Source organism: Manis javanica, chromosome 5 (assembly GCF_040802235.1).
Source record: "Manis javanica isolate MJ-LG chromosome 5, MJ_LKY, whole genome shotgun sequence".
NCBI lineage: Eukaryota > Metazoa > Chordata > Mammalia > Pholidota > Manidae > Manis > Manis javanica.
In genome coordinates, this window is record NC_133160.1 from 22,252,477 (window position 1) to 22,268,216 (window position 15,740).

Consider the following 15,740-nt stretch of genomic DNA (forward strand, 5'->3'; position numbering starts at 1 on the left):
ATAGGTAGGTCACGGGGAAGGCAGTACAGCATGGGGAAGGCAGTACAGCAACAGAGAAGACAAGTAATGACTCTATAGCACCTTACTACACTGATAGACAGTGACTACAATGGGGTGGGCATGTGAGGACTTAAAAATATATATGAGTGAATGTTGAAACCACAACGTTGTTCATGTGAAACCTTCATAAAATTGTATATCAAAGATACTACTAATAAAGAGTACAGTTATATCATATGCCAATAGTGATAGTTTTGCATCCTTTCCAATTTTTTTACCTTTCTTACTGTTATTTAATTTTACTGACTTTATACCTTTAATACAGTGTTTTATAATACAGTATGGGTATCTGTCTTCTCGACTTTAGATGACAGATAACTCTATTCTTTCCACATTAAACAAGCTGCTAAGTTTTGAGCTGAAAAGATATATTTTGTCATGTTAAAGTTGTTTTTGTTTATTCCTGTTCATTTGAATTTTTTTAAAATCGAGAAGGGTTGTTGAATTTTATCAGATGACTCTTTAATATCTGTGGTGATGATAGTGACCTTTTCCCTTATTTTCCTAATACTGAGCCTTCCTTGCATTCCTAGAATGAATTCCACTTGATCATGATGCATGATTCTTGTAATATACTGTAGTATTCTATTTAAAGCTTGAAGGTTGAATTAGAATCTTGCATCAATATAAGACAGATTGAGCAGCATAAGGGAGATTGATCTGTAGCTCTCTTCATGTTATTTATATCAGCTTTTGATACTCATATTTACTTCATAAAAAGAATTGGGAAGTTTTCTTTCTTTTTGTATGCTCTGGAACAGTTTCAGATCATTAGACTTACCTGCTGTCTAAAGGGCTAATATTGTTTCCATTAAATCTGTGTATGGTGCTTTTGGGGGCACTATCAATTTTACGTGAATAGATATGAGCAAAAGCTTGAGCAGAATCGTCTCTATGGTACTTTTAATTTCCTTTGTTTCTGTGGCCTTACATTATTTCTTATTTCTTATTTTATATAATTGAACTTTCTCCCTTTTTACTTACAAGATTAACAGTGGTTTAACTGTTTTGTTTTTTTCCCCACAGTATGCCAATTTTTAGAATTATTTATTAGTTGTTCTTCTGTTTTCTGATTAATTTCTGCTTTTATGTGTATTCCATTTTGTTTTTATTCAGTGTACCTTACTGGTTTTTTCCTAAATTTTTTAGTCAGATGTTTAACTCATCTTTTTTTCTCCCCCACCTCCCCCCAACCCCAGTATAGGTATTTATAGCTCTGAATTTTTTTCTTTACTAGTTTGGTTGTATCCTTTAAGTTCCATTACGTATTATTTTCCTTATTATTGTTATCTAGAAATCTAACAATTTTGATTTCTTTTTTAACCAAGTCCCAGGGTTTTGTTGTTGTTTTAAGGTGAAAAGGCGTTTGTTTCTTGATTTTATTTTAAATCTGTAATTTCAATGCATTGTCATTAGAGTATTTGAGTATCCTCTTGTTACTTTTTGGGGTTATTGATATTCTTAAAGGTTATTTTTAAGATTCTTAAAGGTTAATTTTTGTTACTGCTAAATGGTAACTTTAAAATGGCTTTTTAAAAATTAAAAATAACTAAAGCATAGTTTTTTCTTTAATAATTATTTCCTCATAGCTAGTACATAAATCCATCTAAAAATTTAGTATACAAAATTATTATTTGGAAATAATGTAAAACCATAATATTAGCCAGGTTAAAGACATTGTAGAGCAGTAGTACCTTATGAAGTAGGAAATTTTTTCTGAAGCATGTCAAAATTTTGCAGTCTCTGTACATAATTTCTGTGGGTACAATAAAACATACTTTAGAATTTAAACCGAATGTTTAATGAAAAATAAAATGTATAGATATTCTAGATAAAATAGGAAAAAACTTAAACTATATGAAGTTTAAAAATGAATTTTGAAATTCTTTTAGAAGAAGTGGGTGTTGTATATACTGTGTGTACTGTGGTTCTGAGTACCTACAAACAGTATAGCATGATGTAAAATTATTTTCATTTAGAAGATTTAGAAAGGAAGGTATAGGGAGGGCTGTGAGGTATAGGGTCCCAATTTCATGATTCTTAAGTGAAGTTGGTATATATCTCTGAGTTTTGCTGCTATACTCCTTGAATACTTGTTGATGAGTAACCAGGTTTAAAATCTCAGAAAAAAGGTATTCTTTGTAAACTTAATTGAAAGTCCTATTTTAATATTATTTGAAGATCTCTAAGTTGACTTGATAACGTGATATTTTCATTGACTTCTGTTGCAAAGATTGGTCACCTCTTCAATTTCTACGTAGTATTGTAATTTTATTTTTCTTCATTTTTTTTAGAATTTTTATTAGGCTGCTACCTTGAAATACAGGCCCTAAAAATGCCAGCTTATTTGGATATAGAAGATGACCTGAATAAATGATAAAAATTAAGAAAGACACTTTGGTGAGTGAAACCTTGTGTGAGAAAGTGGGTAAGGCTCAACTTAATTCCAAGCAATGGAATAACGCTACCAAAGTTACATGGCAAGTAAAAAATCTCTCCTTTATCCTCTAGCATTTTGCCAAAGGAGAAGATAGTCCTTTAGCCAGTTATCAGCGTATTTGATGAAGCCAAAAATTCACTAAGTTTGACGGCCTTCTGTTTTTCTGGAGTTTAAGACCTTGATCTCTTCTTTCTTTTAAGGCATTCACAGACCTCCCAGGAGGCACACCATAACACTTAAATGCATTTTAAATATCTAGTCTTTTCCCACACTACAGCAAATCCAGTATAGTTCTTTTGGAACTAGTGTCATACTAGTCAATCATTTGAGTCATAGAAATTGAAAGCTGCTGTCTTGTAGGCCAAATATAGCAGCAATGTGTTTCATTTGGCCTACAGAGTATTTTTCAAAAGTGTAAATCTATTCTAAAATCTGGAAAGTTCACCAAATATATGAATTTTAGTCTTTTCTTATAATTTAGAATGTCTTTTAGTGCTGTGCCTGCATAACAACTCCCATCCTTCCAAACAAGAAATTAATAAGCTGGAGCAAAGTAACTGCTGCTCAACATACACCATTGTCCAAACTATTCATACAGTATGTGTAAACGCATTTAATAGCCAGTGTTCTCTTATTTATTTTACCTTCCTGACCCCTGGGGGTATGTGAGTCTGTGATTTCTGATATAGATAATAGTGTCTTTTGCTCAAAGAGGAGCCAAGTCAGGTAATCTGAATAGCCTGTGACAGTATCTTATCCATTATTCAACTACCTGCACCAGTCCTGTCTCTTCTAATTTAAATATAAATTTGGAATTTAAACATAAATCTGAAGAGAAAGGACTGGTGCAGGTAGCTGAATATAATTAATATACTTTTATAAATTATGTATATTTAAATATATTTATTTTTGATCCTGCTGAGATTTGGAACATGTTCATAAACTTCTAAGCCTTCCTGATGCCTGGTGGAGGTTTACCTTGGGGCAGTACCATGTTGCTGGTATGAATTGTCATACCTAGCATAACTAGCAGTAATTCCCTGATTATACTAAAATGTGCTTTACATCTATGTTTTTTAAAACCAAGATCCAAATAGGACCATGCACTGCATTTGATTTATAAGTCTGTCAAATCTCTTAATATAGACCAGTTTAATCCACCATTTTTCTTCCCCCATGACCACTGACTTACTGAGGCCAAGCCAATTATGCTAAGAAATCCTACACTCTAGGTTCGTCTAAATATTTCCTCATAGCATTTAAATTATTCATCTCCTGTTAAAGACTTCTTAGATTCAGGTTAAGCATTTTGGCAAGAATATTTCCTAAGTAATGCTGACCACTTAATATTGCACATAATTTCTGCTTTTTTCTGTTAGTGATGCTAAGGTTTCATTCAGGTAGTAACAACCAGATCCTTCCACTGTGAAGTTAGTTTTCCTTTTTGCCAATCAGCAGATCTCTGGGATGATACTTTGATATTATGTGAATATCCATTCTCTGTTAATTTTTCAACACAATGTTTTATCTTTATTAATGATCCTTACCTGAATTATCTTATTAGGGATTACAAAAATTGTGATTTTCCTAATATTCTTTTTATATTTAAGTTGATATTCTTCTATAAAAGAAGCTTTCCTTCATCAACTGGAGGTATTTGGTTACCATGAAATATTTACCCTGAAATTAGTTTGTTTAGAAATCTATTTCATTCCCCCTTGAAAGGGAGAATAAATAATATACTTGCTTTTTAAGTTTCTCCTGAATATGACATTTGTTCTTAGATTCTTAATAAAAGAAGAAAAGATCCCCAGTTGGAAATGAAGTCAATATGTAATATGGAAATCTATATGTGGGTGAACAAGATAACTGGTAGTTAATCTAAACAAACCCAGAGAGACAACACATGTTCACTTGTGATAGAGGATCTAAGTGAGCAAATGAGTCTTTGAGCTACTCAACTATGATCTGTTTTCTCTCTCCAAGAACAGATCACTGAACTGCATTTCACTCAAAGTTAATTACTTTGATTATAAATCCTTTATTAGAGATCGGACTTCAAGTGGACATTATCTCAGTGAATAATGTTTCTGGGAGAATTTTCTTTAAAAAGTTTTTTGGAAGTAAAGCTAGCAATTTTTCCAGAATGACTTTCAGTTGCTTGACATTTTAAGCACCTGTGTAGTGCCCATAATACTGTTAAACTGGTATTTCCTGAACTTGGATTAGCTGATTTGTGTCTGCCGGTAGACAGTTTTCCAAATCCAGATTTGCCAGTCTTCAGGGCATGACCAACCACCTTTTTAGGAGACTATAAAAGTCCAGTTTTTTAGGAGGAGGAGCCAAGATGGCGGCGTGAGTAGGGCAGCAGAAATATCCTCCCAAAACCATATATATTTTTGAAAATACAACAAATACAACTATTCCTAAAAGAGAGACCAGAGGATACAGTACAACAGCCAGGCTACATCGACATCTGCGAGAACTCAGCATCTCACGAAGAGGGTAAGATACAAGCCGCGACCCAGCAGGACCCGAGCACTCCCCCCACCCCAGCTCACCGGTGGGAGGAAAGGAGTCAGAGTGAGGAGTCAGAGTGGGGAGGGAGTGGAAGCACAGGACTGCTAAATACCCAGCCCTAGTAATCTCCACTGGGAGCACAGACACACATGGCATGGTGTGCTGGATATTAGAGAAACAGAAAAATTAAATCTGCGAGTGGGTCCCCACAGTTGGCTCCTCTGGGACAAAAGAAAAGCAAGTGCTTTCGGAAAGTCTTAAAGGGACAGGGGCTTCATAGCTGGATAGAATTGTCCTGGCACACTCAGTCCCACAGGCTGGGAATCCTGAGGAACATCAGGCGCCCTAACCCCCTGGTGGCAACACAGCTCTGAAGCCCCTCACAGTGATAACCAGCCTGCCATTCATTCCCCTGGCCGGCATTGCCCTGCCACAGTGGCACAGCAGCCGGAGAGTGGCCCCGCCCACAGCAGCCGCCAAGAGTCTCCTCCCAGTGCGCAGCTACCCAGGCCAGACCCAGAGGTTCCTGCTGGTGTGCAGGTGCCCAGCACAGACAAAGGAGGCTGGGACAAGGCGCAAAGGGGTGCCATTCTTTCAGGAGAACACACTCAGCACACCTGCCACTCCCCTTAGGGCTCTGGGCTACCCCAAGGGCTGCCCCACCTGCAGCAGCTCAGTGGATTCACCCGGAGGCTGCTCCCGGTGTGTGGGTAACCGACAAAGGCAACGAAGAAGCGCAAGGTGACTAGAAAGCAGAAAGGGACTTTGTTCTCCCAGCTGACACATGTGCTACCTGCCTACGACTACCTCTATTGCCATGAAAAGGTGGAAGAATTTGGTCCAGTCAAGAATTACCCAGACAACCCCCGAGAGAGGGCCTGGGGAGATAGATATAACCGATCTTCCTGAAAAAGAATTCAAAATAAAGGTCATAACTATGCTGATGGACTTGCAGAGAAATATGCAAGAGCTAAGGGATGAAGTCAGGAGGGAGAATACAGAAAAGAGCAGACTGGATGAGGTGTAAGAGGCTGTTAATGGAATAGAAATCAGAGAACAGGAATACAGAGAAGGTGAGGCAGAGATAAAAGGATCTCAAGGAATGAAATAATATTAAGAGAACTGTGTGACCAATTCAAGCAAACTGAACAATATTCGCATTATAGGTGTACCAGAAGAAGAGAGAGAAAAAGGCATAGAAAGTGTCTTTGAAGAAATAATTGCTGAAAACTTCCCCAAACTGGGGGAGGAAATAGTCTCTCAGACCATGGAAGCCCACAAATCTTCCAACACAAAGGACCCAGGGAGGACAACACTAAGACATATAATAATTAAAATGGCAAAGATCAAAGATGACAACAGAGGATTAAAGACAGCCTGAGAGAGAGAAAAGGTCACCTTCAAAGGAAAACCCATCAGTCTGTCATCAGACTTCTCAACAGAAACCTTACAGGCCAGAAGAGAATGGCATGATATATTTAAGCAATGAAACAGAAGGGCCTTGAACCAAGAATACTGTATCCAGCATGATTATCATTTAAATATGAAGGAGGGACTAAACAATTCCCAGACAAGCAAAAGTTGAGGGAATTTGCCTCCCACAAACCACCTCTACAGGATATTTTAAAGGGACTATTCTAGATGGAAGCACTCCTGAGGCTAAATAGATGACACCAGAGAAAATAAAATCACACCAAAGAAAGCAGACCAACCAAAGACTAACTAAAGGCAAAAAATAAAAGCAACTATTCAACAAAAGCAATCAAAGGAAACTCAAAAGAGAACAGAATAAAACACCTAATATATAAAGAATGGAGGAGGAGGAATAAGAAGGGAGAGAAATAAAGAATCATCAGATAGTCTTTATAATAGCTTAATAAGTGAGTTAAGTTAGATGGTTAGATAGTAAAGAAGCTACCCTTGAACCTTTGGTAACCACGAATCTAAAGCCTGAATGGCAATAAGTACATATCTTTCAATAGTCACCCTAAATGTAAATGGACTGAATGCACGAAACAAAAGACACAGAGTAATAGAATGGATAAAAAAAGCAAAACCCATCTATATGCTGCTTACAAGAGACTCACCTCAAACCCAAAGACATACACAGACTAAAAGTGAAGGGATGGAAAAATATATTTCATGCAAACAATAGGAAGAAAAAAGCAGGTGTTGCAGTACTTGTATCAGACAAAATAGACTTCAAAACAAAGTAACAAGAGATAAAGAAGGGCATTACATAATTATAAAGGGGGCAGTCCAACAAGAGGATATAACCATTATAAATATATATACACCCAATACAGGAGCACCAACATATGTGAAACAAATACTAACAGAATTAAAGGAGGAAATAGAATGTAATGTATTCGTTCTATGACACTTCAACACACCACTCACTCCAAAGGACAGATCTCCCAGACAGAAAATATGTAAGGACACAGAGGCACTGAACAACACACTAGATCAGATGGACCTAACAGACATCTACAGAACTCTACACCCAAAAGCAGCAGGATACACATTCTTCTCAAGTGCACATGGAACATTTTTCAGAATAGACCACATACTAGGCCACAAATAGAGCCTCAGTAAATTCAAAAAGATTGAAATTCTATGAACCAACTTTTCAGATCACAAAGGTATAAAACTAGAAATAAACTCTACAAAGAAAACAAAAAGGCTCACAAACACACAGAGGCTTAACAACATGCTCCTAAATAATCAATGGATCAATGACCAAATTAAAATAGAGATCAAGCAATATATGAAGACAAATGACAACAACAGCACAAAGCTCCAACTTCTGTGGGGCGCATCAAAGGCAGTTCTAAGAGGATAGTATGTATCAATCCAGGCCTATTAATAGAAGGAAGGACAATCCCAAATGCATAGTCTAAAGTCACAATTATTGAAACTGGAAAAAGAAGAACAAATGAGGCCCAAAGTCAGCAGAAGGAGGGACATAATAAAGATCAGAGAAGAAATAAATAAAATTGAGAAGAATAAAACAATAGAAAGAATCAGTGAAACCAAGAGATGGTTCTTTGAGAAAATAAACAAAATAGATAAGCCCTAGCCAGACTTATTAAGAAGAAAAGAGAATCTACACACATCAACAGAATCAGAAATGAGAAAGGAAAAACCACGACAGACACCACAGAAATACAAAGAATTATTAGAGAATACTATGAAAATTTATATGCTAACAAGCTGGAAAACCTAGAAGAAATGGAAACTTCCTAGAAAAATACAACTTTCCAAGAGTCACCAAGGAAGAAACCAACATCTATGAAGCCACCGTCACTCTAATACCAGGCAAAGACACCACAGAAAAAGAAAATTACAGACCAATATCCCTGATGAACATGGATGCAAAAATACTCAACAAAATACTAGCAAACCGAATTCAAAAATACATCAAGAGGATCATACACCATGATCAAGTGGGATTCATCTCAGGGATGCAAGGATGGTACAACATTCGAAAATCCATCAACATCATCCACCGCATCAACAAAAAGAAGGACAAAACCCACATGATCATCTCCATAGATTCTGAAAAAGCATTCGACAAAATTCAATACCCATTCATGATAAAAAGTCTCAACAAAATGGATATAGAGGACAAGAACCTCAACATAATAAAGGCTATATATGACAAATCCACAGCCAACATCATACTTAACACTGAGAAGCAGAAAGCTTTTCCTCTAAGATAGGGAAAAGACACGGATGCCCACTCTCCCCACTGTTCTTCAACATAGTACTGGAGGTCCTAGCCACAGCAAACAGACAAAACAAAGAAGTACAAGGCATCCTGATTGGTAAAGAAGAAGTCAAACCGTCACTATTTGCAGATGACAAGGTATTGTACATAAAAAACACTAAAGACTCCACTCCAAAACTACTAGAACTAATATCGGAATTCAGCAAAGTTGCAGGATACAAAATTAATACACAGAAATCTGTTGCTTTTCTATACACTAATGATGAACTAGCAGAAAGAGAAATCAGGAAAACAATTCCATTCACAATTGCATCAAAAAGAATTAAATACCTAGGAATAAACCTAACCAAAGAAGTGAAAGACCTATATCCTGAAAACCACAAGACACTCTTAAGAGAAATTAAAGAGGACACTAACAAATAGAAACTCATCCTATCCTTTTGGGTAGGAAAAATTAATGTTGTCAAAATGGCCATCCTGCCCAAAGCAATCTACAGATTCAGTGCAATCCCTATCAAAATACCAACAGCATTTTTCAATGAACTGGAACAAATAGTTTTAAAATTCATATGGAACCACAAAAGACCCCGAATAGCCAAAGCAATCCTGAGAAGGAAGAATAAAACAGGGGAATCTCGCTTCCCAACTTCAAGCTCTACTACAAAGCCACAGTAATTAAGACAATTTGTACTGGCACAAGAACAGACCAATATACAAATGGAACTGACTAGAGAGCCCAGATATAAACCCAAGAATATATGGTCAATTAATATATGATAAAGGAGCCATGGATATACAGTGGGAAAATGACAGCCTCTTCAACAGCTGGTGTTGGCAAAACTGGACACCTACATGTAAGAGAATGAAACTGGATCATTGTCTAAACCCATACACAAAAGTAAATTCGAAATGGATCAAAGACCTGAATGTAAGTCATGAAACCATGAAACTCTTAGAAAAAAACATAGGCAAAAATCTCTTGGACATAAACATGAGCAACTTCTTCATGAACTTATCTCCCCAGGCAAGGGAAATGAAAGCAAAAATGAACAAGTGGGACTATGTCAAGCTGAAGAGCTTCTGTACAGCAAAGGACACCATCAGTAGAACAAAAAGGCATCCTACAGTATGGGAGAATATATTCATAAATGACAGATCCAATAAAGGGTTGACATCCAAAATATATAAGAGCTTATGCACCTCAACAAACATAAAGCAAATAACACAGTTAGAAAATGGGCACAGGATCTGAACAGACAGTTCTCCAAAGAAGAAATTCAGATGGCCAACAGGCACATGAAGTGATGCTCCACATTGCTAGTTGTCAGAGAAATGCAAATTAAAAGCACAATGAGATATCACCTCACATCAGTGAGGATTGCCACCATCCAAAAGACAGACAACAACAAATGTTGGTGAGATTGTGGAGAAAGGGAAACCCTCCTACACTGCTGGTGGGAATGTAAATTAGTTCAACCATTGTGGAAAGCAGTGTGGAGGTTCCTCAAAAAACTCAAAATAGAAATACCATTTGACCCAGGAATTCCACTCCTAGCAATTTACCCTAAGAATGCAGGAGCCCAGTTTCAAAAAGACATGTGCACCCCTATGTTTATTGCAGCACTGTTTACAATAGCCAAGAAATGGAAGCAACCTAAGTGCCCATCAGTAGATGAATGGATAAAGAAGATGTGGTTCATATATACAATGAAATATGACTCAGCCATAAGAAGAAAAGAAATCCTACCATTTGCAACAACATGGATGGAGCTCGAGGGTATTATGCTCAGTGAAATAAGCCAGGTGGAAAAAGACAAGTATCAAAAATTTCAGTCATATGTGGAGTATAAAAACAAAGCATAAACGGAAGGAACAAAACAGCAGCAGACTCACAGAACCCAAGAATGGACTAACAGTTACCAAAGGGAAAGGAACTGGAGAGGATTGGTGGGAAGGGAGGGATAAGGGGAAAAAAATGGGGACATTACTATTAGCACACATAATGTAGCAGGGGTCACGGGGAGGGTTGTACAACCGAGAGAAAACATGTAGCGATTCTACAGCATCTTACTACACTGATGGATAGTGACTGTAATGGGGTATGTGGGAGGGACTTGGTGATGGGGGGAGTCTGAGTAACCATAATGTTCCTCATGTAATTGTAGATTAATGATAGCAAAATAAAAATAATAAAAGTATACTTCTGGGAAAAAAAAGTCCAGTTTTTTAATTGGTCTCCTTTCCAGATAAGGATTTCTTTTTTTGGAATATAGATGTTTTTCTCTTCTTGCAGTTGTTCAACTTTGGAATAGTTTAAACAGCATTTCAGGCAATTTTAGCAATCAGTCTTTTTCCTAGAAGCTTTTAAGCCCTATTTTTTTTAGTTCCTGTTTATTTACCTCCAGAGTTCTTTGAAATCTGTAAAATGCAGATGGAAGTTGACTAATGGCAATGTATTTATAAGGGATTTTCTGAATGCTGTTTCTTAGCCACCCAAATCACACTGTTCTTTTGTAGCAGTCACAGTCTAGAAAAGGTTGTAATTGCCAGACTTCAAGGTGCTCTGCCCAAATGTAAAAGCATTTTCCCATATTACTTATAATAGAGGATTCTCCCCACCCCCAAGATTCCTTAGATTGGTTTTTAGAAAGCCTTTGCCCTAGCAGTTTAGTGACTATATCTTTTTTTTTGGTATCATTAATCTACAATTACATGAGGAACATTATGTTTACTAGACTCCCCCTTTCACCAAGTCCCCCCCACATACCCCATTAGGCACTGTCCATCAGCGTAGTAAGATGCTGTAGAGTCACTACTTGTCTTCTCTGTGTTGTGCATCCCTCCCTGTGCCTCCCCCCACATTATGCATGCTAATTGTAATGCCCCCTTTCTTTCCCCTCCCCCTTATCCCTCCCTTCCCACCCATCCTCCCCAGTCCCTTTCCCTTTGGTAACTGTTAGTCCATTCTTGGGTTCTGTGATTCTGCTGCTGTTTTGTTCCTTCAGTTTTTTCTTTGTTCTTATACTCCATATATGAGTGAAATTATTTGGTACTTGTGACTATATCTTTTTAAAAAGGAGTTAAACCATTTTTAAAAGTTAATACTTTTTTTCCATTTATGCTAGTTGTATAACCATATTATAGCTTACTTCATTTTTGCATTTCTCTAATTATTTATGGCATACTTGGAAACTAGGAAAAGAATATCTACTAGTGACCTTACCAACCTAGCATAATCATGTTTGCATTTTAGTGGATTTATTTGCAGTTCTTTCTTCTTGTATATCTTTAAAAAAACAGTTGTAATTATGATTTACATAAGGAATTTTTAAAAATTAGGGCTTTTGTGAGGTTCTTATGTTTTCATGTCATTCTTGCTTAATATAAATGCTGAAAATTAATGTTTATTCATTCACTTTTTGGTTAAGAATGTGACCTTTAGTCCCAGAGATAATGGAGGAAATGACCACATGGTACAATCTTTTTTTTTTTTTGAAGAAATTAAAGGAATTTATTTTCTCACATAATTGAGATGTGTAGTTGTCTTTAGCTGTAACCAGACTGTAGGGCTTAAAAACTGTGATTGGGACTCAATCTCTCTGTCTGCCCATCTTTCCACTCATGGATCTGGTTTTTCTCTTTGTTGGTTTTACTCTCAGACACATTTTTCCTTTATGGGAACAAGATGCCCTAGAAGCTCCAAACTGACATCTTTACCAGCACAACAACCCTAAAGGAAAAAAAACTTTTTCAATAGAATGCCCCTATAAAACTCTATGATTGAGTCTAATTAGACCACCATGGAACCATTAAGTTAATCCATCATGGAATTAGTGCAATGACCAGGGGCACTGAGTGGCTTTTTCATGTAACTAAAAAGTTAAGCATCAGCCATTGTTGTTATTTGATAGCGCACAGCTAGTTAAATTGTCCATTATCTTGGGGTTCAGACATCATACTTAATAAGGCTGCAACATTCAGAATTAGAAGAGCAGACCTGGATATTAGAATGTGTTGACTTTACTTTGAGATCTCAAGTAGCTTCCTCCAAGAAGTTGACAACTGTTAGCTTAACCTCCATCATTGGAAGGTGTGACCAGAACAGGAATCAACAATGCTGCCAAATAAAGAATATGACTGTCCCAACCATAATTTCACATAAGTGGAAACTGGTGCCCAGAAAGTTTGAGTGATGAAGTTTAGATCATATTCCTTGTTGTTGGCAGGAATCTAAATCCAGGTTGTCCTTACTTCCAGTCCAGTCTTATTAGTGATTGTTACTTTCCGTTAAATCATCTATAGTGGGCTGATCACATTTGTTGTGGCCATCTTTGTGATGTATATCAATGACAAGTCTAATCAGTCATCATTATTCAGGTGATCAAAATGATTAGGGAGGTTGAACCCTTTGTTTCATTCACTTCTGATGGATGGACTTCAAACTTATCAGAGCTGCCCTGACTTTTTAGCTTGGTGTGAGCATAAGTTCAGCAACCTTACCAGTTCTATTTCAATCCTGGACCATTAGTGAGTACTGTATTAGGAGTCCCTTCATGGTTGCCAAAATGTCAGAAATCTGCATTTGGAGAGGTCTCTCCCTGTGTACTAGGTGAGACCTCAACCTGGACAGGGAAGGGTTCTTGACTCTGATGGAGAAAGAATTCTCAAAGAGGTCTGATGAGTGTAGGTAAGGAAGGAATTCATTAAAGTGACAGTAGTAGTGAATGGCAGCAGCTATGCTGGCTGCAGAGACCAAGGAAGAACAGAGGGAGGAAAGGGAAGCTCATTGAACTCCTTCTCGGCATAGGGCAGATTCTTTGCTAACTCCTGAAGCCAGTCACCTGACAGTCCAGTAACCACTTGAAGCTTCACTGTGTGGGAGCTAAGCCCCTACCACCCCAGGATTTAGGGGAGCTGCAGAGTACTGGATGGAATGAGATTATGTTCTGAGAACTTCCCAAAGGCAAAAAAAAGGAGATCTTTAGGCAGGCCACTAAAGAGCATGATCGTACAGCTGCAGTCCCATCCATCCATATCACCCAGGCAACAGGAACTTATAAACACAAATCAAAGATCTCCATCATCCTTCCTTACTTGTCTGAAGTAGAACAGAGTGAAGACTGGTGCTTAAGTCTATAAAATTGAATGAAATTGCAAAATGACAAAGACATTTACCGCTAGAAGAGTACAGAGACAAAACACAGTAAGTTGAGCAATATGAAGGCTTTATTGAAGACAAAAAGTACATACTTGAAGAAAGGGGAGTGTGGGAAACCTCAGAGAGGAGACACTCAGTGTAATCTTTAATACATGCATACTTTGGTAGGCAACATAACTGAAAATAGCAGAAAATGTGACTTTTCTAGATCTAAAAGTTAAAAAGTAATTTAGTTCTGTCCTGGGCACAGATCTTTGCCTTTATAAACATGTGTTAGCCACTTATTTAATACATAAAAGTATTTTAAAATTTTGTGTTTGTTTTGTTCCTAAATCATTATTTTCAGCCTTATTGCTGTTAGTAACCCTTTAAAGGTTGTTTAAAATGGTCTTGAGTAAAGACTTTATGATTTTAAGTAGTCCTCCAGGTGTTTTTAGTTGGGCCAAGTGGTGCTTTGCAATTAGAGAAAGAGGGCTTTAGAAATCGTGGCTCCTCTGAAGCTTTTCTTAGGACAGGAGTAATAGTAATCTTGGGGAGCCCCTTCTCTGTGGGTCAACTGAAAGCTTATATAAATTAATTCTCCAAAAATACTTTTTCTATTTTCTTGTGATCTCTTGTTCCCTTCTCCCCATATTCTAAGCTTACAAAAAGGTAACATGTAACATAATAGATATAAACATTATAACAATAAAAGTACCTTTATTTCACTGGTGGACTTTTATTTCTATTATCTTTAAAACTAATTATTATAGAATATATTAATTCATAGTTTGTCTTATATAATTTCTTAATTTTTATAGTACATGGCACCTAAATTGTGGTTTTCACAGAACAATGGATTATATACTGTTTGATTGTATAATTATGCATTGTAATGCTCTTTTTGTATCTTTTATTTTCAAAGGTTTTCTTATTGTCCACTTGGCATATCTTACTGGAAGAATCTTCACCATGGTTTTAGATGACCTTCCAAATTTAGAAGACATCTATACTTCCTTGTGTTCATCAACCATGGGAGACTCAGAGATGGATTTTGACTCTGGACTAGAAGATGATGACACAAAAAGTGATAGTATTTTGGAGGATTCCACAATCTTTGTGGCCTTCAAAGGAAATATAGATGATAAAGACTTCAAATGGAAATTGGACACAATATTGGAGAATGTGCCAAATTTATTATGCATGGGTAATTTGCTAATTATTTTTTCCTCCTTATTAACAATTTTTAAACTTCTTTGGTTTAAAAAGTTACACTTCTGTGTTTATCTTGAGTTTTACAAAAAATACTGGATTGAAAATCTAATTTTGAATGCAAAGTTGGGGTTTTTGAGTTTTTTTTTAAGTGATATGTAATTGACATAACAATATTTTAATTTCAGTTGTACCAGCATAATGACTTCATATTTGTATGTATTGCAAATGATCACCACAATAAGTCTAGTTACCATCTGTCACCATACATAGTCACAAATTTTTCTTTGGTGAGAACTTAACATTTGTTCTCTTAGTGACTTTCAAGTGCAGTGGAGTATTGACTATAGTAACCATGCTGTATATTTACATGACTTACTTATTTTATAACTGGATATTTGTGCCTTCTGACCTCCTCCACCCATTCACCACTCCCTGCCTCCTGCCTCTGGCAACTGCTCAATCTGTTCTTTGTATCTATGAGTGTGGTTGGGTTTTTTTGTTTGCTTTTTTAAGATTCCACGTACAAGTGAGATCATATGGCTTATTTGTCTTCCTCTGACTTCTTTCACTTAGAATAATGCCCTCAAGGTCCATCTATGTTGTCACAAGTGGCAATATTTCATTCTTTTTTATGGCTG

General features: G+C 36.7%; 1 protein-coding gene across 8 annotated transcripts in view; it reads left to right on the plus strand.

Moving 5' to 3' along the window:
- Positions 1 to 15,740, plus strand: part of NCOA6 (nuclear receptor coactivator 6) — a 143,126-nt gene that overhangs the window by 72,344 nt on the left and 55,042 nt on the right. For 7 of the 8 annotated variants that reach the window (XM_037012902.2, XM_037012897.2, XM_037012899.2 and 4 more), the window contains 2 exons: positions 2,355 to 2,460; positions 14,813 to 15,094. In XM_037012902.2, coding sequence (XP_036868797.2) covers positions 14,860 to 15,094 — 235 coding nt within the window. In that variant the 5' untranslated portion in view covers positions 2,355 to 2,460; positions 14,813 to 14,859. The remainder of the gene's footprint in view (positions 1 to 2,354; positions 2,461 to 14,812; positions 15,095 to 15,740) is intronic. The other variant, XM_037012895.2, reaches the window with a different exon arrangement.